The sequence below is a fragment of the Alexandromys fortis genome, unplaced genomic scaffold, assembly GCF_014885135.2.
Source record: "Alexandromys fortis isolate MF-2015 unplaced genomic scaffold, M_Fortis_MF-2015_v1.1 scaffold_22, whole genome shotgun sequence".
In the NCBI taxonomy this organism is placed as follows: domain Eukaryota; kingdom Metazoa; phylum Chordata; class Mammalia; order Rodentia; family Cricetidae; genus Alexandromys; species Alexandromys fortis.
Genome location: NW_026067900.1, coordinates 11490877 through 11511337, shown reverse-complemented (window position 1 = coordinate 11511337; position 20461 = coordinate 11490877). Strand labels below are relative to the sequence as shown.

General features: G+C 44.2%; 2 protein-coding genes across 7 annotated transcripts in view; one reads left to right on the top strand and one right to left on the bottom strand.

The window, feature by feature from the left end:
• Cilk1 (ciliogenesis associated kinase 1) overlaps positions 1 to 8073 on the bottom strand; it is a 64619-nt gene extending 56546 nt beyond the window's left edge. For 2 of the 5 annotated variants that reach the window (XM_050124621.1, XM_050124611.1), the window contains exon 1: positions 7858 to 8073. The gene's annotated coding sequence lies outside the window, so the exon portion shown is untranslated. Of the gene's footprint in view, positions 1 to 3419; positions 3598 to 7857 lie in introns of those variants that run through there. The other 3 variants (XM_050124614.1, XM_050124605.1, XM_050124629.1) reach the window with 2 other exon arrangements.
• A 648-nt stretch (positions 8074 to 8721) lies between these two features.
• Fbxo9 (F-box protein 9) overlaps positions 8722 to 20461 on the top strand; it is a 32676-nt gene continuing 20936 nt past the window's right edge. Inside the window, exons 1-5 of one of the 2 annotated variants that reach the window (XM_050124650.1) lie at positions 8722 to 9042; positions 13561 to 13647; positions 15619 to 15771; positions 17200 to 17257; positions 19156 to 19255. In XM_050124650.1, coding sequence (XP_049980607.1) covers positions 9040 to 9042; positions 13561 to 13647; positions 15619 to 15771; positions 17200 to 17257; positions 19156 to 19255 — 401 coding nt within the window. In that variant the 5' untranslated portion in view covers positions 8722 to 9039. Of the gene's footprint in view, positions 9043 to 13560; positions 13648 to 15612; positions 15772 to 17199; positions 17258 to 19155; positions 19256 to 20461 lie in introns of both variants that reach the window. The other variant, XM_050124641.1, reaches the window with a different exon arrangement.

The following is a 20461-nucleotide window of genomic DNA, read 5'->3' as shown; positions in this document are numbered from 1 at the left end:
CCCAGCACTTGGGAGGCTGGGGGCTCACCTGGCTCCCTGGCCTAGAGAACAAGCCTGTGTCTTAGTTAGGGTCTCTATTGCTGTGAAGAGACACCGTGACCATGGCAGCTCTTGTAAAGGAAAACACTTAATTGGGGCTGGCTTACAGTTCAGAGGTTTAGTCCACTGTTGTCATGGTTGGAAGCATGGCAACATGTGGGCAGATGTGGTGCTAGAGAGGTAGCTGAGACTTCTACATCTGGATTGGCAGGCAAGAGGAAGAGAGTGGGACACTGAGCCTGGTTTGAGTTTCTGAAACCTCAAAGCCCACCCCCAGTGACACACTTCCTCCAACAAGACCACACCTACTCCAGCAAGGCCACACCTCCCAAGAGTTCCACTCCCTATGAGCCTATGGGGCCATTTCCATTCAAACCACCACAGCCTCTGTCTCAAAAATCAAAACAAATAAATATAAATAGACAAATATATATAATCATACATCTTCCACATGCAGATAAATACATTGGATAGGTATATTTTTTAACTTGACAAGATCCCACAAAATGAAGTAGAAGAGGTTGCTGATTTTTTTCTTTTTAAAGGCAGAAATATTCCTGGCAAAGTTCAGAAGGAAAAATAGCAACAGATTCCAAAAGCCGAGCTGTAGCCAGGAATAATGTAATCTCCAGCATTTTCAGTAAGGGTAAGATTCACTGCAAGGTCAGCGTGGTCCTCCTCTAGGCTCGACTATGAAATGTCTGCTACAAATCTACCAATGTTTGTTTAGGACTCTGCCAGGCACTGTGAAGGGATAAGCAGAGCCTGGGCGGCCATCATTGAGTAGGCACTGTAGACGTCTTCACATTACAACTGGCGTGAAGAGAAGAGTAATGCTGGAAGAATCCAACATAGCCATGTGACTGAAAAATAAATCAAGCCCAACCGTAATTTTTCCTGACTTTAAAACCACAAGAACAGACTGTCGTGCATAAAATAAGGTTCTATGTCTCAAAGACTTAAAATACTAAACGAACTAGATAGCAATATAATGACAGGCGAGTGACCAAAGTAAAGAAAAGGAGGAAAAATGAATAATTAAAAAAAATAGGATTGCTGGGTAGTGGTGGCGCACGCCTTTAATCCCAGCACTTGGGAGGCAGAGGCAGGCGGATCTCTGTGAGTTCTAGACCAGCCTGGTCTACAAGAGCTAGTTCCAGGACAGGCTCCAAAACCACAGAGAAACCCTGTCTCAAAAAACCAAAAAAACAAAAACAAAACAAAACAAGCAAACAAAAAAAGGATTCACAGGACTGGGGAGTTGATGAAGAGCTGGCTGTGCAAGCATGAAGACCTGAGTTCGATCCCCAGCACCACACATAAAGCAAAACCAGGCACAGAGGTGCACCGCTTGTCATCTAACTGAACCAGTGAGATCCTCTGTTTCTAGACACGAGATAGCGACTAAGGAAGACAGCCCATGTTGACCTCTGGCCATACACATCTACACATACATGCGTCTGCACACACACATGAGCATATTTACAAACACGCAAAATGGTATCCTCCCCCAGGGATGGGTACTATTTGCCCAAATGAGTGTGGTTATAGAAAGTAATATGATAGTGACACTTGGGTGACGGAGTCTGGCCCCCACAGTAAGACACTAAAAACAAAGAATTTAGATATGAAGGATGAGGCCCACGATGAAAGGCCCTGAAATATCAGATGGACTAGCGTAGAACTAAGATAACAGATGGCAGAGATAACTAAAGGCTGCTAGGCCAGGAAAACTATAACAAAGTCATCACGTGAAAAACTTAGACAAGGGCAACAGAACAACAAAGAGAACAGAGAAGGAAGCTTCTCATTCATTCACTCCCTGGGCAAACATTCGATGAGGGCTTGCGAACAGGCGTGGGGCGCCAGCTGGGAGGTGATTCCAGTGTCCCAAGCTGCAGGAAGGGAAGGGCAGGATTAGATTAGCTGTAGAGAAGGATCTATATGGAACACATTTCAAAGGTCTTGATGACTCACTGACACCAAGGATGACGGAGAGATGGTTAAAGATAGTTCAAATGCTTGGAAGTTGAAACAATCCTCAGTGTTACTGGGACCTTAAAAAGCAAGAGGGGGGAAAGAGAACAGCGTATCTATGAAAAGGGCTTTGGTGGGGTTGAACAGCCAGTCAGCAGAACTCCAGATGGCGAGCTCCTCACTCTGTAACAGGGCAGAAACTTCAGTAAGAGAGACGCCATTTGAAAACAGGGAGGCAGAGCCAGGAGGATCTCTAATCCCAGCACTACAAAGGTAGAGGCAGGAGGATCTCTGTGAGTTGGAGGCCAGCCTGGTCTACAAAGCGAGTTCTAGGACAGCCAGGGCTACACAGAGAAAACCTGTCTAGAAAAACCAAAAACTCCCATCACTGTCCTGAGTTCTACTCTGACTTCCCAGTGTTCTATAATCCTAGGCCCTTAGGAAGGCCTTAAAGAATCTACCAGATTGTAGTGCTTTTTTTGTTCAGAAACTATTTGAGATTTGCATATTTATGCATACATTATCTCCTGGAACAGTCATGCATAACACAGATTTCTCAAAGAACTTATATGCTGACTAGACTAATTTAAAGCTCTTTAGATTTGTATGATGCAAGGGCACCACGCATTCCTGGGACACACCCGAAGCCCCGACTCACCAGGAAATGGGTGCGATGAAAACTGTTATTAAACTCCTCTTACTACAAAGAGCGCTGGAGCCACATTTATAAAACAAAACTGTCAATAGCTCAGAGATCTAGTCCGGTGTGCAAAATCCAGTGTAGACTGTCCTCAGCTTGGTAAAAGCTACTCTTGAGTAAGAAGTGGAAGCGAATACCCTCCCCTGCAGATAGACGCATTAATTTTACCCCCTGTACAAGCCATAAATGCTAGTGTCAAACTTTTAAAAGGTTAACACCACAAAATAAATGGTTGCTCTGAAAAAAAAAAAAACCTTCCAATATCTTCCTCCAAACGTCTGAGACGTTCGAGTGGTAGTAAAGAAATCAGAGTAGAAGGAAATCTGGGGGAAAATGGTTCCGAGTAAGTGTTGAGTGTTCTTGCTCAGACCCCTGTGCCGCTGCCACGGGCCTAGTTAGGGAAATGGTAAGCCCAAGTCATCAGCACCGACCCACTCGCATCCCCACCCGGATCCCACCACCCGCGAGGGGTTTCAAGTCGGCTAGGATGCTCAGCTTCTTCAGACGGAAAGGTAAACACACCCATCAAGAGCCCCGGGGTCGGGAGTTTTCTCGGCAGAGACGAGATCCACAGGAGGGCGAGGTCCACGGAGAAAGCCGCAGTCCCTAGCCTTTCAGGCTGTGAGTTCGCTCGGGTCAGCCGGTACCGCCCAACACCCAGCGACAGGTCGCGGCTCAGCCCTCCAGCCCTAGCCCCACTTACTGGCGGCGATTGCAGCCTGGCGGCGCGTGCACTCGAGTGGCCCGGCAGGCAAGGGTAGTGGGGATCCGAGCGGGCGAGCCCGGCAAATCCACACCCGGCAGCGCGTGGCATCCAGCAGGCACCCGCCGCTCCGCGGCCTCCGGTAGCAAAACAAACAAAAGACAGAGAGTGGCTTCTAGTGGGGACGACCGGCCGCTTTCCCTGGAAAAGCTGCCCTGCAGCTCCCCTCGCTGGCCCCGCGCAGCCCTGCACCGCCACCATCTTCCGGACGCTCGGCAGAGGGCAGCGCTGAGCTCCCGGGCTCCAAAGAGTCCACCTTGGAGCTGCAGACCCACCACCTGCCAGGCAGGCTGAACCGGTACACGCAAAGAAGGGGCACCCTGCTGAAAACATTTTCCTGCTTGCGATTAAATTGTATACTCACAACGAATTTTGGTGCCTGTATTTAACCACCGTAGAAAACCGCTTTCAGCATTGTTTTAAGTTTGAATGATCGGGTGGATACCTTTCCACGTGGGAAACCATCCAGTTGCAGTCTGCGTTTGCTCTCCTTCCCATGCAGCTGTAGGAAATCTAACACTATTTGCAGCAGTTCTCAACCTGGGAGTTGGGGCTCCTGGGGGGAGGCGGGGGCTACGACCCTTTCACAGATGTCACCGGAGACCATCGGAAAACAGTATTTACATGCACTGAGGGGGATAAAGGCAGGCAGGGCTATGTGGATTCTAGGTCAGTTTGGTCTACATAGTGTGTTCCAGGATAGCCGGAACGATATAAAGAGATCCTGTCTCAAAAAATCCGAAAATAAATAAATAATACTGTAGACGTTACCTGAAATCATCTTAAGGGAAGACTGAAGCACTTTGAAAGCTCCAAACTACCCCCTCTCCCCCTGCCCTTGGAGTTCATTGTTCCACAGAGGTACCCTTAAAAGGCTAGTAAAAACAAACTGCTAGGCCTCACACCAGAAGTTCCTGGGGTAGATGCTGCTAGTCTGGAGACCCACACCGTTCTAAAGAACACTATTTTGCCACAGTAGCCGTTTTCCACCGTTGATCTTTTGTGAGTTTAGCTCTCCCAGTTTGGGCTTGACCTTGACACTGAGATGGTGCAAGCAGAAAGATCAAGCTTACAAAGCCAACTCAGCTACACCAGCGCTTGTCTTAAAAATCAAATAATCCCCAGCTCATCACCCTAACAATTTCCTTTCATTACTAACTTACCCTGAATTTACTAAAGCTGCAAGCACTTACTGTGTCTGTTTCTGTTGAAGAAACCTACAAGACAGTCAAGTTCCCCTAGGCTTCTGCCAACATTTATCTATCTCTTTGCTTACTTCTATGACAGCCAACCCACACACAAGTGAAAAAGTCACAGATCATCATCAGTGAACGTAAGACAAAGAGCCTAACTAGTCATATAGTGTCCATAAAAGGCAATTTTAAAAGTAACTAAAATGATTAAGTTTTAGTATAATTTAATGGACCAAGCCAGTCTACCTTGCAAATATGGGAACTACCTTGGTCTACTTTTGGCAGAGGCCCACTGGGTTACTAACGAGCTTGGATTAGTAATTCTGGCCCTCGGGAAATGATAGCCCTGTAAATCCATGTTGAGATAATAAAAACCAGTGATGAGGGCTCCTGGATAGCCCAACTAAAATCGAACAGTAGCTGTGAGTTATAACTGTGCTTTAATAAAACAGGCTCTCTCACTGTGAAGCAAACAGCGCTTCAATAAAGCAGGTACGCAATTTCTCTTCACAAATATTTATTTTATTAAGCTTTATTATTTCTCTAACTTGTTAGGAGAGCAGGAAACAGCTGTGTTAGTTGGTCAGCCTACCTTGACCATTCAACACTTTTCAATGAAACCGACTACTTCTGAAACTATTTCATATCTTTTTCCTTTGAAAACTGATCTTTAAAAAATTCCAATCTCTTTTGTTATAACTCCCCCCCCTTTTTCATTTAGAACCTATTTTAAAAAGATAATTAGGAGAAAAAATTTCTTGGAAGACCTAAATTTTAGAGTCCCCTTAAAAACAAAGAGAACTATTGAATTTTTGGCCTCCATTGAATAGAAAGGTAGTTTTAACAGGTGGCTAACGTAATGTACAAATAAAAACATCCACAAGAGAGAACCTTTATAAAATATAGGATTTAGGCAAGATGTGTCCACTGGTGCAGTAGTGGCACAGGTAAAATCAACTGCTTTCTGATTGGCTCTGAGACCCGCTCCACAGGAAGAAAGTCATGTTTGTTATAGTGAGACTTGTCAAAAGTCTATGGCTTAGGAGGTTATAGGTTCTATGGAGGAGACCCATGACTGTTGCTTTACGAAATGGACATGCTGTTAAACTGCCTTTCCAGTATTTGTTTATACCCAGAGACTAGCCCTACTCTCGACCTTACCTAGTCAGGGAAGTGTCTTCTGCGGTGGGCAGCAGTTAACGCAGACTCATAACTGGCCTAAGGGATGCTGTCTGGGGTGGAGGGTCAGCATCCTTTCCTGTGCTAACTAAAGAATTAAGAAGCAGGGAGCTGGAGAGACGGTTTGGCCATTAAGAGCACCTACTGCTTTTGTAGAGGCCTGGATTTAGGTCCCCAGCATCTATATGAAATGGTTCACCACTCACCTGTCCCTCACACATGTGGTGCACATAAACTTATGCACACGCACACACACACAAACATACAAAAAAGTAAGGAAATCTTTTTAAAAAGGGAATTAGCCATGTATGGTGGCACATGCCTTTAATTCCAGCACTCCGGAGTCAGAGGCAAGCGAAACTCTGTGAGTTCAAAGCCAGCCTGGTCTACAGAGTGAGTTCCAGAATAGCCAGGGTTGTTACACAGAGAAATCCTGTCTGGGAGAAAAAAAAAAAAAAAGATTAAAATAGGAATTAAAAGGCAGGAAAGAAATCTTGGGAAGTCTGAGCAGTGTTATGCCCAGATCCGTAAAGTTCCCCAAAAACCAACAAGGAAACCGAGTCCCGTACGTAAAAGCAAAGAGCCTTTATTTTATACAAGTTTGCAAACTTGGTCTCTCCATGTGTCCAATGTATTGGAATAATTGGAGATCCCTGAGCTCAGTTAGAGTTGGGTTTTTATAGTAGTAAAGGTGGGGGTGAGGGGTTTCTAAGGTTCAGGACCCCTGATTGGCTGACATTTGTCTAGGGTGTCCTGGTGAGTGTGTGTTGGCAGTGATCCTATGTACAACAGTAGAACATTAGGAATTCCCTTTGGACAGTCTGTTCTTGGGTGGTGCCTGGGTAATCTTAGTTAATGTGGTCCTTCCTGCAACCAGGTATTGCCTCAAGGAAAACTACTGAAACTCAGGCCTCTATAAAGCTTATCATGGCTGGGTCCTACACTGGCCGGTGGTAATGGTTGGAAGAAAAGAACTTCCTTTGGGTGATCTGTTTCTGTTAAGCTTATCATGGTTGGCTGAGTCCTACAAGCAGAGTCATTAATAAAAGAACTTAAAAATGAACCCAAGCAGAAGCTCAAAAACAAGGAGAAGCCTAGGGTTGGCAAGCTGCAAACCCTGAGCTGCCAGGAGGAAGAGAACAGAGCAGACTAGCAGGTATGGATGGTGTCTGCAGTCACATGACAGAAAGGGTAACTCTGGAGAAGGAGCAAGGAAGCAGAGAGTCTTAGAGAGTTTAAAAGCATGCTTAAGTTCTGGCTACAATCTTAAAGAAAAAGAAAGGGGGAAAAAGTGTTTAGGCAGACCTGAACAGACAGACCCAGGTGAACAGGTTATGCTGTCTTCCAGAGAATGTACAGGAGATGGGAATTCTGGGAAGGAAAATTACATTATCTTATGAACCCATCTTCCTTGGGGTGTTCCCTTAGCCGAGTGTCTGACCTATCCCACTAGACTAATTCTTAATGCAGGAGACAAGGACAGTCTCCATGTAGAGGTGGATTCCATATTTACAAAACGGTGGTACACGCTTTTAATCCCAGCACTCTGGAGGCAGAGGCAGGCGGATCTCTGAGTTTGAGGCCAGCCTGGACTACAGCGTTCCAGGATGGTCAGCGATACACCACAGAGAAACCCTTTCTCGAAAAACCAAAAACCCAAACCAAAAACCTGGGGGGGATAAGTGTCAGTGCTCGGCACTAAACGGGACATCTCTATCCATTCCCCAGCTCCCAGCTCCAGGTACATTAAAGAAGATGGAGTGGAGAGAATGTGAGAACCCTTGGGATCGGAAGGAGTGCTCGAAAATGCTGCTTTCTGGACATGACATGATAGTTGTCATTAACCCACTGCAGTTATGATTATTCCTACAAAATCAAGTCAACAAGATCGGGCAATATTCCAGCAGGCAACACTAACTGGGCTCGGTGGATGACAAACTATAAGAAAAACACACATAGGATTTGCAATTTCTTACTGTAATCAAGTTGTACCCCGTCCCTTTTACCTCCATTTCTTTGCCGAAGACGTACTTCATTTATGAGCTCCAGAATAAAGTAGCACAATAAGATTTTAAATTCTGTGAAGTCGGATGAATGTAGCGTCCTGGTGGTTAGGTCCTGACACTTACAGAAACTCAATAAATGTTGTCTAAATGTCTGTGCAAGGCTACGAAGCCCGTAAGTTTTGCTAGCATATGTCCGTAGGTGAAAAAGTTCTAAAACGTGCAATCCAAGTGCCTCCTATTGACGTGGAATCGGATGTTTGGGCTTTAAGAAGTGGCACGGGGCTGGGGGTGGGTGAGTGTAAGTTCCGGCTCAACGTGGTACAGCCGACTACAAATCCCGGCGTGCCTCGTTGCGTCGTTCCCCCCCCCCCCTTTAGGAATCGGGTTTCGGGCCTAGGGAAGGCACGTCCTTCCTCCGTGGTATTGTGGGATCTGTAGTTCGACCTGCTTAGCGTTGGCTGGTCCCACTCTCCGGCTGCACGCTCGAGCGTCTGTTTTCTTCGGTCCTGAGTCTGTGGGGTGCAATGACTGCTACTACTCTTCGCATTCCGACGAGGCCCCCAGTGTCCCAGGCGGCCTAAACTACAGTTCCCTAGCGTCCGATTAGGATCGCCTCAGGGACTCAACTCCAAATTCAGGTTTTAAACATTTGGAGCTAACGTCCGCTCCCTCCTCCCTTGGTGTCCTCAGGACCAAAACCAGGCGGGTTGACCGAGACGGGGCAGCCCGGCCACGCGGAGGGGTGCACACAGTAGGCCCATCAGCCTGGCTCGCCACAGGCGGCTGCTACCCCGGCAGGCGGCGGCGGCGGCAGTGCGCATGCGCGGTGCGGCTGCGCAGTTCCCGCAGCAGAGCAGGCAGCTCCGGCGCTGCGTCCAGATCGCTCGTGTCGGGCCGACGCTCGTTTCCTCGCTCGGTGCTCGGCCTCCGCTGGCGACCGGCGACCCCTCCGCAGCTCGAGTCCCCGGCCACCGCAGCGCGCCTACCCCCGACCCCCTGTCCCGCGAAGATGGCTGCCGTACGCCGGGCCCGCAGTTACTGCCGCTGCTTGGTGCGCTTCTCCGACCGAGAACTCTGCTAAACCCCGCTGCAGCAGACGGACAGGAGTAGACACCGGGCAGCCGCCACCCCTCTGGGAGCCGGGCGCGGGGAGCCCCTCGATTGGGCCGGCCGCCCGCCAGCATGGTAACCGCGGGGGGCGGGCAGCTCGGGCTGGGCCGTCGGGGCGGGAAGGCGGCCCCGGGTGAGGGTAAGCTTTGACGGCCAGCGGAGGAAAGGCCGGCTTCGGCGCCCCAAGACCGGCCGAGCAGGGAGTGGGGACTGAGGTGCGCGGTCCTGGCCTCTGTGCCAGGGAGGTGGCCCTGGAAAGCGGAGACACTTGTTGATTGCTCCTGTTCTGGCAGCAGGGCCCACAGACGATCTCTGCGTCTTCGGGAGCCCCGAGTTTAGGACGCACGCACGCCCCCGAGGCTTCAGTGGCCCGGCTAGGATGTTGATATTGGCCGGCAGTGCTGGCAGACTTGGAGGACTCCGATCTAATTTCGTGGTAGCGAGGGCCTAAGCCGCTTCTCTGTGTGCAGATGGAGCGACTGTGCTAAGCTGCTCCCTGTCTGACAGCTCAGGTCTCACGGGACTGTGGCATGGAATGTGTAGTCTCTGCAATGACTAAAACTTATCTCCGGCTAGGGCTGAACGAATTAAGAATGAAAGGTACAGACTGACTGGAACACCCAGGTGATTGTCGTTCCTTAAGTGAATTGGCTGAAACGATTTATTTTTATGTAACTAATCCGGAACAGAAAACGTACTAATTGATTATTCTTTTAAACTTTCAAAAGTGGTTCTGTGACCGGGATGAAGCCCTTAACCTTCGTATTTAATTGACTCCATCTGTGAAGAAGCTGATTCAAGTATACAGTGATGCTTGAGTAATTTTCTATTACGAAAAAACTGAAAATTTCCTAAGCGCCTATTTCAAGTGGCATTGAAATTGATCAGATGTAGTAAAATCCCAGGTCATACTTTGAAAATCAGGTTAACAGTGGATTCAGTGGGGAAAACTCGGGAGAAAAAGAGATGTCTTATTTCAGGTTTCCCATTTTCTTGTCTTTGAGGTAGGCATTCTGTATGGTGTGGGTTTTGGTGCAGTACCTGATCTTCTCCAATTGTCTTTACAGATCTCTCTGTCTCCTTAAATTGTTTTTAAATTTGTGCGTGAATGTGAGTGTGAGTGTATTTGTATGTGTACAGGATAGTTTTATGTCAACTTGACACAGGCTAGACTCGTCTGAGAGGAGGGAGTCCCAGTTGAGAAAATGCTGTCATTAAGATCCACTGTAGGGCATTTTCTTAGTGATTGATGGGGGAGAGCCCAGTCCATTTACTGTGGGTGGTGCCATGCCTTGCCTGATAGTCTTGGGTTCTATAAGAAAGCAGAGTGAGCAAGCCATGAGAAACAAGCCAGTGAGCCGCGCTCCTCCATGACCTCTGCATCAGCTCCTGCCTCCACATTCCTGCCCGATTTGAACTCCTCTTCTGACTTCCTTTGATGATGAACAGTGATATGGAAGCAAAAGCGAAATAAACTATTTCTTCCCTAAGTTGCTTTTGGCCGTGGCATTTCATCACAGCAATAGTAACCCTAACTAAGACAGGGTGTCATGGATGTGCAGGTGTCCACAGAGGCCAGAGGAGGGTTCCAGTCCCCTGGAGCTGTTGTGTGGTGCTGGACATGGGTGCTGGTAACCAAACTCAGGTTCCCTGGAAGAATATCAAGTCATCAGCTGCTGAGCTCTTTCTCCAGCTCCACAGAGTCCCTCCAAAGAAAATGGAGAGATCCCAGCGTAGTGGATCACAGTTATAATTCCGTTCCTCCTAGCATTCAGGAGGCCAAGGCAGGAAAATCTCTGCCAGTTCAAGGCCAGCCTAGGCTATACAGAGTGAGACCAAGAATCACGGAGTGTGTTTGGTCCTAAAGGTAGCAGAGATGGCCAAGATATGTTCTTTGTCTTCAGTGCACTCAATCCACTGACGGGAACAAATACTTTCAATCCAAAACTAAGGTAACAAAAAGGTAATTGGGAAAAGCTGCTAAGGTGAACTTTTACCTGACTTTTGACGATGATAAGTAGGAGCAGCTAAGTGAGGAAAATGGTAGTCCAGGTCCAGAGAGCAAGCGGCGCCACCTGGCGTGAACAAGGGAGCTCTTCAGATGGAGTTAGCTTAGTCTGACTCCCAGGTAATAGCTAGAAGGCTGCCCGACTAAAAGGATACTCTGTTGGACTCTGTCTTCTCATATTAGCTCACTGAGGGTTTGCAATGATAAGTCGACTCTTAGAAAAGAACAGCATGCTTCCCAGAGGGATCTATGCATCTCAGAGTCCCGCATGTATTTCCTAGTAGATCAGTTTCTTACTGCAACAGAATTCCTGATATCACTTGTAAAGAATTCATTTTGGCCCAAGGTTCTGGAGGATCAACTCTGGATCCAAGTGCTTTGAGCTTCTAATGAAACAGCACATCATGGCAGAAACACATGAACGGAAATGTTCACCTCGGGAGTCGGGACATGGAAAAGAAAGGGGCCCCACAGTGTGTTTCAAGGATTTATCCCCCGTGACTCAGGCACTCCCACTAGGTCAGATTCTACCCGTACCTTCAATGTCCAGGAGTGCTAACCTAAGGAACCATGCCTTTTACACAGGGACCTTTTGGAGGGTTCTAAGCCCTTTTATCCAAACCCAGGCTCCAGACTTAGAACTGATGCTGCTTCATTTATGTCTTCACTGATGTAACCTTTATGGAGCAGCAAGCATTTCACTTAGTCAAGTGGTATTGGCCCCCTGCTGGGAGTCTGGTTGCCTGAGATAAGGGATGAGCAGAGCTTGTTTATGTTACGCTGTGTGTGGTGCAAGTGTGTCTGGTTGCTCTGTTCAGAGACCTGTGGTAACAAAACCTTTTCTCTCCTGAAATAATTTACAGCTAAAATTTGCTATTATAAAAGTTGCTATCTTTGGAACTAGATGGAATTGTTTTTGTTTTGTTTTTTGGCTTTTCTTTTTTTCTGGGGTGGTGTGTGGGTGGGTGTTTTCCTGTGTGTGCAGGTACATGTGTGTATGAAACTGTACATGTACCTTTCTGCATGTGTGTATACATACTAGAGGCAGGAAGATTGGTTTTATTATTATTATTAGCTAACTTTCAGGGTTCTTTCCCTCATTGCCACATTTCTGTGTAGGACCAATCACAGTGAGTGTTGAGCAAGTTCCCCTTGCTGGTAAGTTATTAGCTAACAGGCTGAGCTGAGGCAATGCTTCACTGACCTGGGAAGTAGGGTTATTTTAGTTATTTGGTTTATTGAAACGAAAAGGATACAATGGAAATAGTAAACTGAAACATGTTTTAAGCCCAAAGCTGCATACTATAATTCAATTCACCTTTATTCCACTTGAAGTCACTCCAGTGTAAAAGATTGGGTTTATAATGGATAGAATAGAAGAGGTTGATTTGGTTGGGCTACTAGGTGGCTCAATGGTAGAGTACTTGTTTACCATGTGCAAAGCTCTGGACTCAATTTCTCAGCACTGAAAAAGAAAAAGGAAAAAGAGAAGGGCTTCCTTCCCTCCCTGCTTTCCTTCCTTCCTTCAGACAAGGTCTCACTGTCTACTCTTTCACTGGCCTAGACTCACTGTAGACCAGGCTGGCCTCTAACTCAAGGAGATTTGCCTGCTTCTTTCTTTGTGGAGATTAAAGGCATGTGATAGCATGCCAGGCTGAGGTGGATCCCCTGGATGTATGCCACCATGTGGGTGCTGAAAACGGAACCTGGCTCATCTGGAAGTGCAGAATGCTTTTAACTGCAGAATCGTCTTCAGTTCCCAAACTAAAGCCTGGTGGTTGATTCTACGGTATTACAAAAATTAAAGTCCAAATTTTCTTTCATTGACACCATTTAAACTTACCAAAGTAGTTATCTGGAGAGAAGCAATTGTATTTCATTGGCACGAGACGTCGTAGTCCCCTTAACTTGCTGAACTTTATGAACACAAAATTGTTCTGAAAATGTTTTGCTTTTAGTTAGACTGAAATAATTGTGTTTGGAACACTGCTGAAAGGACTTATTGGCTGCATTTCAGGACACCTGGGTCCTGCTGGAAAACACGTCACCTGTGAGGTGGTCTTCAGAGAGCAGCGACTCACCAGACTTTATTCCGTTTCCTCTTCTAGATCCAGACACAGTTTATAGAAAATAAGAGGCCAAAGAAACATTTACAGATAGCAAAATCTAGACTCAAAATGACTTACTAGTTTGTTTGTAGACAGGGTTTCTTTGTGTATCAAAGAAACTCACTCCGTAGACCAGGCTGGCCTCGAACTCACAGAGTTCCACCTGTTTCTGCCTCTCAAGTGCTGGGATTAAAAGTGTGTGCTGCCACCACCCGGCTCAAAATGACTTTTGCATGAGTGGACTTGATATTACAGTTTTGGGAAAAGATTTTAAGATTGATGGTGATACTACCTGTGGTGCAGTAGAGAATATGCTTCTCAGGCTCGTTCTCCTTTGCAATAAACAGCAGGGTCCTAAATGCCCTGTCCAGCCTCTGTCTTCAGAGTGCGTTCTGCAAACTCAAAGGCGTCGTACTGGTTGACAGTTGTCACAAGTTAGCAGTTGCCAGTTTCTGATTTGTTCTGGTTTGTTCTCAGGCAGAAGCGGAGGAAGATTGTCATTCTGATGCCGTCAGCGTGGGTGATGATGAAAATGATCCTGCGGAGAGAGACCTGCAGGCACGTGTCTCCAGTTCTGTACTGAACGCTTGTCCCTCGTGTGGAAACTGGTCCCATTGGGAGCATCTCTCAGCTCTTTGCATGGAGTTTAGCTGGACTTTCATATTCTTTTTTGTTTGTTTTTTGAGATGTAGTCTTGGCTCTCCTGAAGCTTCCTCTGTAGACCAGAATAACCTCACATGCAATACCATTGCCTGGCTTGGACTTTCATATTCTTTATAGCATACATAAATCATACTTCTGTAAAAATAGATATCAATAACTGAAGCTTTGGAGTTCAGTATGTAATTTAAAACTTTTTTATTACTTTTATTTATTTGTGTGTGCATGTGTGCACGTGTACACCCATGTGGAGGTCAGAGGACAATTTGTGGGAGTCATTTCTTTCCTTCTACTGTGAGTCTTAGGGATAGAACTAGGGTCAGTAGACAAACTTGTAACCTTAAATAACAAGATTGATTTTTGCTCACTTAGAAGTTCCAAGCCTATGCATAACAAAAGGCATCATAAGGTTGAAGGAAATAGCTTGAACAACTGCTTGCCGTGTGAACAAAGGTTTAGAATCCTCAGTATATAGATTTTGTGCATAAATCAGAGGAACACAAGACAGAAAGGTGAACAGACAGTTAATGGAAAAGTATGAATGGCTGTTAAATATTTGAAGAGATAATATGCCTCATTAATAATTTAACTGGTTTATTGAATAATGTCCATTTCTATCTGGACTGTAAAACCACTTGCACATTACACTTGAGATTATAAATGGCCATTATTTTTCTTGCAATGTGTATCAAAATTAAAAGTATGCCTTCCCTTTTGATACAGCAATTCTCCAGGAAATTAAATCTAAGGAAATAATGGAAAAAATTAGTAAATATACATGTTAAAAGATGTTTATCATAGGGTTACTTATATGGAAAAGTGTCACATGACCCAAATAGCCATTACTCGTTCTAAGGAATGGTAGAAACATGATATGAAATACACTATAACCATTTCCAAGGATAAGATAAATCTTGTATATTACACTAATTACTGTAGTTAATTTAATTATTAAACGTGTAAACTTAATAATAATACTTGTCTATTTGGTACATGTCATTTAGTAAATAGTGAATGTAGGTCTGCAGGTCAGACATGACTGTAACATGACTGTAACATGTTAGAGGAGTATGGGAACCAGAGCCCTGTACAGAACATTCTTAGAACATCTGTGACACATTTTCTAAAAGTTACCACAAATAACATACATGATGCTGGCATGAGCTCCTTGGGAGGAAAGCAGAGAAGTGGAGATTGCTCTTCAGGACACCGAAGAGCCAGTGCTTTGGGAGGGAGGAGGAAATGGAGACAAGAGGAAGAAGCCCAGCTCTAGTGCAGTCTTAATGGACTTCCTGGGCTGGTCTTGTGGGGTTCTGAGGATAAACTGTCCTCACGGGGAGCCAGGTCATCATGTGGGGAGCCTGAAGGTACCCTGCTGTGGCAGTAGTTAGATGGGGTGAAAACTTGGCTGGTTTTAGAAGTGGGGGTAACAATTTCTCCCTTAAAATCAATCAGCCACATAAGGTGTTTGACTTTGTGCGTGTTTTATATTGAAATGACCTGTGTTTAGAAGGATTTCCTTTTTGGAGTATAGAATGTTTATTAAAAGAGAAGAGCTATAGAACTTCTTAGCTTTGTGCATCATTCACAGATGTTCAGCCCCCACGCCAGGGCTTATTCTCCAGCGCTTTCAGGCTTTCTGTTGTATAGACAGACTTACTTCCAGCTGACACACATTCTTTAAAGTTTTAAGCAGAAAATTATTTTTTTAAGTATGTTTATCAGGTATTTGGATAGAGAGAGAGATTGATTTTTCTGGCCTTAGAATTTCAAGAAAGTACATTGAAATAAATGCTGGGCATATTATTAAATCACTCCAGAGTCTCACTATCTTCTCTTGATGGTTCCTCAAATACCCTTTTGTTACAGGCACAGCTCCAGATGTTCAGAGCTCAGTGGATGTTTGAACTGACCCCAGGTGTAGGTTCTAGTAATTTAGAAACTCGGCCTTGCAGAGCAGGAAGAGGCTCCATACTGAAAGCAGCTGCAGACTCCAAAGGAAGGCAGGAACTGGCAAAGGAAGAAAAGGTAAGTGCTAAAGTGATCTAATAATTCATCTCTAGTCAGCTCTGGCGATAGAGAGGTGTATTTGTAAATGACGTTTTCTGATGTGGAGACATTTTGACTAGTGTTCCCGCTTACCTGCCCTGCACTGCTTCTGTTTGGGGTGGTGTTATTACTATAATGAGAAGCGTCCCCCATAGTTTGGGGCGTTTGAGTGCCCCGTCCCTGCTGACACTGTTGGAGGAAGTATGTCGCTGGAGCTGGACTTTGAGAGTTGAAAGACTCGTGCCATTTCAAGTTTGCTCTCTGCTTCATGCTCGCTGTGTAAAGATGCGAGCGCTCAGTTTCCGGTTCTTGCAGCATGCCTTCACTCCTCCCGCCATGGACTCCAAGCCTCTGGAACCGCGAACCCAAATAAACCCTCTTTTCTAAGTTGATTGGGTCATGACATCTTATCCAGTAATTAATACCAGCTTATTTTCCTATCACCTAACATTTTCATGTAGTTTGTTGTTTATTTATTGCCTCTTAAGATTCACCTAGTGTCTGAAAAAATGGATGTCTGGAATTTACAGCAGAAGTCCTAAAGGCAGCGGTGGAAATTTTCAAATGCTATAGCCTTTTCAAAGGATGTTTGTTTGCTGGCTTTTTGTTTGTTTTGTTTTTGTCTTGAGACAGGTTCTCACCCTGTAGTGGTTCTCAGCCTGCAACTCCCTGTGTAGGTAGAGTGGCCTAGAGCTTACCGGGCTCTCCCTGCCTGAGCCTCCTGTGTGCCTTGCTGCATCTCACTTGGCACCTGGGCACCTGGTTCTTTGGGAGCTATAGTTGGTGTTTTGTTACATTTTAAACTGAACATGTTGTCATGTTATATCAGTCATTATCTTAATCTGGAGAGTCCGTAGCTGTTCACACTGGAAGTACTCTACGTGCTAGCTGCTGCCTGACCCCTGTCACTGTCTTCCTCTCCCATGGGGCTGTCCCCACCCTGTCATCACATCCCAGCAGGGTGCCCCTCAGAGCCTGAGTCTTTACAGGGTGGACTGTGTGTTTTTGTGTCACTCACACAATAAGAGCCACCTATGTCCCCAAGATTTTCATTTTCCCTCAAGTGGTTTTTTTTTTTCTTTTTGGTTTTGCATTTGAGTTGATAATCCATTTTGAGTTATTTTTATGTAAACTGAGTGGCTTAGGTCAAAATCCATTATTTTGCTTTGGATGTACAATTCTGTAGCATCATTTGAAAATGTTTTCTTTCTACTATAAATTTACTTCCTATTGTTTATTTATTTATTTTTGTGTAGGGTTTCATGAACCCAGGCTGTCCACACGTATGGATGACCTACTGCCTCTGCCTCTCGAGTGCCGGATTGAGGTCTTGTGCCATCACACCTGGTTTGTCTGCCTACCATACAGATTTTCAAAGCTTTTTTAAAAAACCTTTTTATTTCACAGGCTCGAGAACTCTTCCTGAAAGCAGTAGAAGAAGAACAAAACGGAGCTCTCTATGAAGGTAAAACCCAGCTTCTAAATTGCAGCTCGTTAGCGATCAGTATTCACTTGTGCTGAAATTTATTTGGTATAGAGCATTCTCCTCCTACCACGGAAGTTATTTCTTTAAATTAAGAACAAAAATTTGAGCACAGTAGTGCATGCCTGCAGCTGGAAGATCCTTGCAGGTTTGAAATGGTCTACAAAATGAGTTCCAGGCCAGCCAGGGCTACATAGTAAAGACCCGTTCTCACTAAAATAATTAATTAGTTAAAATGAATGAATTGTATATAACTTGTTTCCAAAATACATTACAGGACAGTATTATCATATTTGTAGAATGAGTAAAATAAATTTTCTATATTTAGTTTTGTGTTAGTTTTCATTAGTAAAATAAAAATCACACTGTGTTCTTTTTTTTTTTTTTTTTTTTTTTTTTTTTTTTTTTTTTTTTTTTTTNTTTGGTTTTTAGAGACAGGGTTTCTCTGTGGCTTTGGAGCCTGTCCTGGAACTAGCTCTGTAGACCAGGCTGGTCTCAAACTCAGAGATCCGCCTGCCTCTGCCTCCCGAGTGCTGGGATTAAAGGCATGCGCCACCACCGCCAGGCCACACTGTGTTCTTTTTATGTGTGAAAGTATTCCAGATGTATGAAATACTACAGATGAAATCAAAGAACACCAGTTGGTCTTTCTAAGCTTGACTTTACATTTTACCAATAAAACAAAGCAAAAACCAAAGCAGCAAAAATAAGTTATATGGATCTATAGAGATGCTCAACAGTGCTCACAGTTCTGTAACTCTAGCACCAGGGCACCTGACACTCTCTTCTGTCCTCCTTGGGCACCTACACATAGACAGAAATAAAAATAAATTGGGGGAAGGCCAGGAGGCCTCAACTCTATACACACACACACACACACACACACACACCTACAGGAAGCTAAGATTTTCTGAGAAGGGAATTAAAAAATCATCCCCAGGGGGGCTGGAGAGATGGCTCAGCGTTTAAGAGCATTGCCTGCTCTTCCAAAGGTCCTGTGTTCAATTCCCAGCAACCACATGGTGGCTTACAACCATCTATAATAAGGTCTGGTGCCCTCTGCTAGCCTGAAGGCATATACACAGACAGAACATTGTATACATAATAAATAAATAAATATTTAAAAAAATCCCCAGGCTGGAGTACACAACAACAAGTAGTCAGCCCTGAAAAGATACACACAGGTAATATACAGACCGAGCAGCTTATATGTAGGAATATATATGTATCTACATGAATATATATGTATTTAACCACTAATTAAAAGAAAGAAGCCATGAATTTGAAACAGATAAAGGAGAGAGGTACATGTGAGGGTTTGGAGGAAGGGAAGGGAAGGAGGAAATGTTGTAATTTTATTTATAGTCTCAGTCTCAAAGAGTAATTTAAAAAGTAGAAATTAAAATTTCACATAAAAATAATAATATTTAAAGTTTATTTAGCTGAATAAGGGCACATTGGCTGAAGGAAATTGGATTTGAAGGATGAATTATATCCAGCATTTCATTTTCTTCACCTTTGTGATACAAGGAAAAATTCATCCAGAAGTAATTATTTTGACCTATAACAATTGTATTTTTTTTGAACCCCACAAAAAAACACCCACATAGAATCAATCTGATGAGTCATAGATGGTGAGAAAAACATGGGAAGGATGAAAAGATAGTTGTAAAACACATCTTAAGTTACATAACCTCTTAGTCTTGAGGATAGGAGCCTGAGCAGCATGGCTTGGAGACGTGTTTGTTCGGTATGCTACCATTGCATGTCTGAAGTGTTCAGCTGTTCATAAAGAAGTCTGCCAACCACAGTTAAGGGCAGTCAGAGTAACTGACAGAAATGTGTGCCCATAACTAACTTAGCTTTGTCTCTGCTTTTAGCCATCAAGTTCTACCGTAGAGCTATGCAACTTGTACCTGATATTGAGTTCAAGATTACTTATACCCGATCTCCAGATGGTGATGGCGTTGGAAACAGCTAGTGCGTGTATAATTTAACAGAGTAATGTATAAAGATATAAGCTAAGTGCTTTTTGCCATTCTGACTCTAAACTTGCTAAGATGGTGATGCTGTTTCTGTTAGTGTCATGTTTACTGTGTCTACATTTATAAGTAGACTTACTTAGTTAGAGAAATTTTAAGATTTATATCTTGAGTAGATGTAACAAGCATAAGGTGATGAAAGTTTTTATTTTTATTTATTTTTAAAAGATTTATTATGAATACAACATTCTGCCTCCATGTATGCCCGCACGCCAGAGGAGGATGCCAGATCTCATTACAGATGGTTGTGAGCCACCATGTGGTTGCTGGGAATTGAACTCAGTACCTCTGGAAGAGCAGCCAGTGCCCTTAACCACTGAGCCATCTATCTAGCTCCAATGATGAAAGTTTTTAAAATTAAATTGATGATTATTGAAAAGAATAAATTAAAGAATATCTTTCAACCTTCTGAAATCTATTTGAAGTAGAAAGTACTAAATAAATGTAGTTAGGCTAGTTGATAAATATGGTAACTAATGCTTGAAGTTGGGTGGTAGGTATATAGAACGTCATTAGACTAGTTTCTGTGTTTGAATCTTTTGACATTTCAAAAAAATGTATCTTGTTAGGAAAATGCTAAACTATAGTGCTTTCATTCTCTTACTGTATATAGAATGAACATTATTAAACCTGTCAGATAGCATTGCTTAAAAGCATAGGTGCAAGGTATAAGCATTGAGAGAAGTCGTGTTTCATTGTACCTGACAGCACTCCCGTCAGTTATGAAGGAGCAATGATGGTTTAAACTGAGGAAAGATTAAGAGTATATTTCAAAACCAGTGATTTTTAATCAATATGGTTATAAAATTGTTTTGGCCTAACTTTTCTCCAAAGCCCAACTTGATGGCATTAAAAGGAAAGATGTTTGTGCCCAAGAGGAAATGTCAGGGCATTCAAAATGGGCATTACAGGGCTAGGAATATAACTCAGTTAGTAGAATGCTTGCCCAACATGCACAAATCCCAGGGTTTGATCCCCAGCACCATGTAAAGTGGGTGTTGTAGACAGACATTTCTGTCCTGCCCTGTCCCACAGCCATTGAGTCCCAAATAAACACACAAAGGCTTATATTAATTATAAATGGTTTGGCCTGTTAGCTCAGGCTTATTATTAACTGGCTCTTATAACTTAAATTAACCTGTAA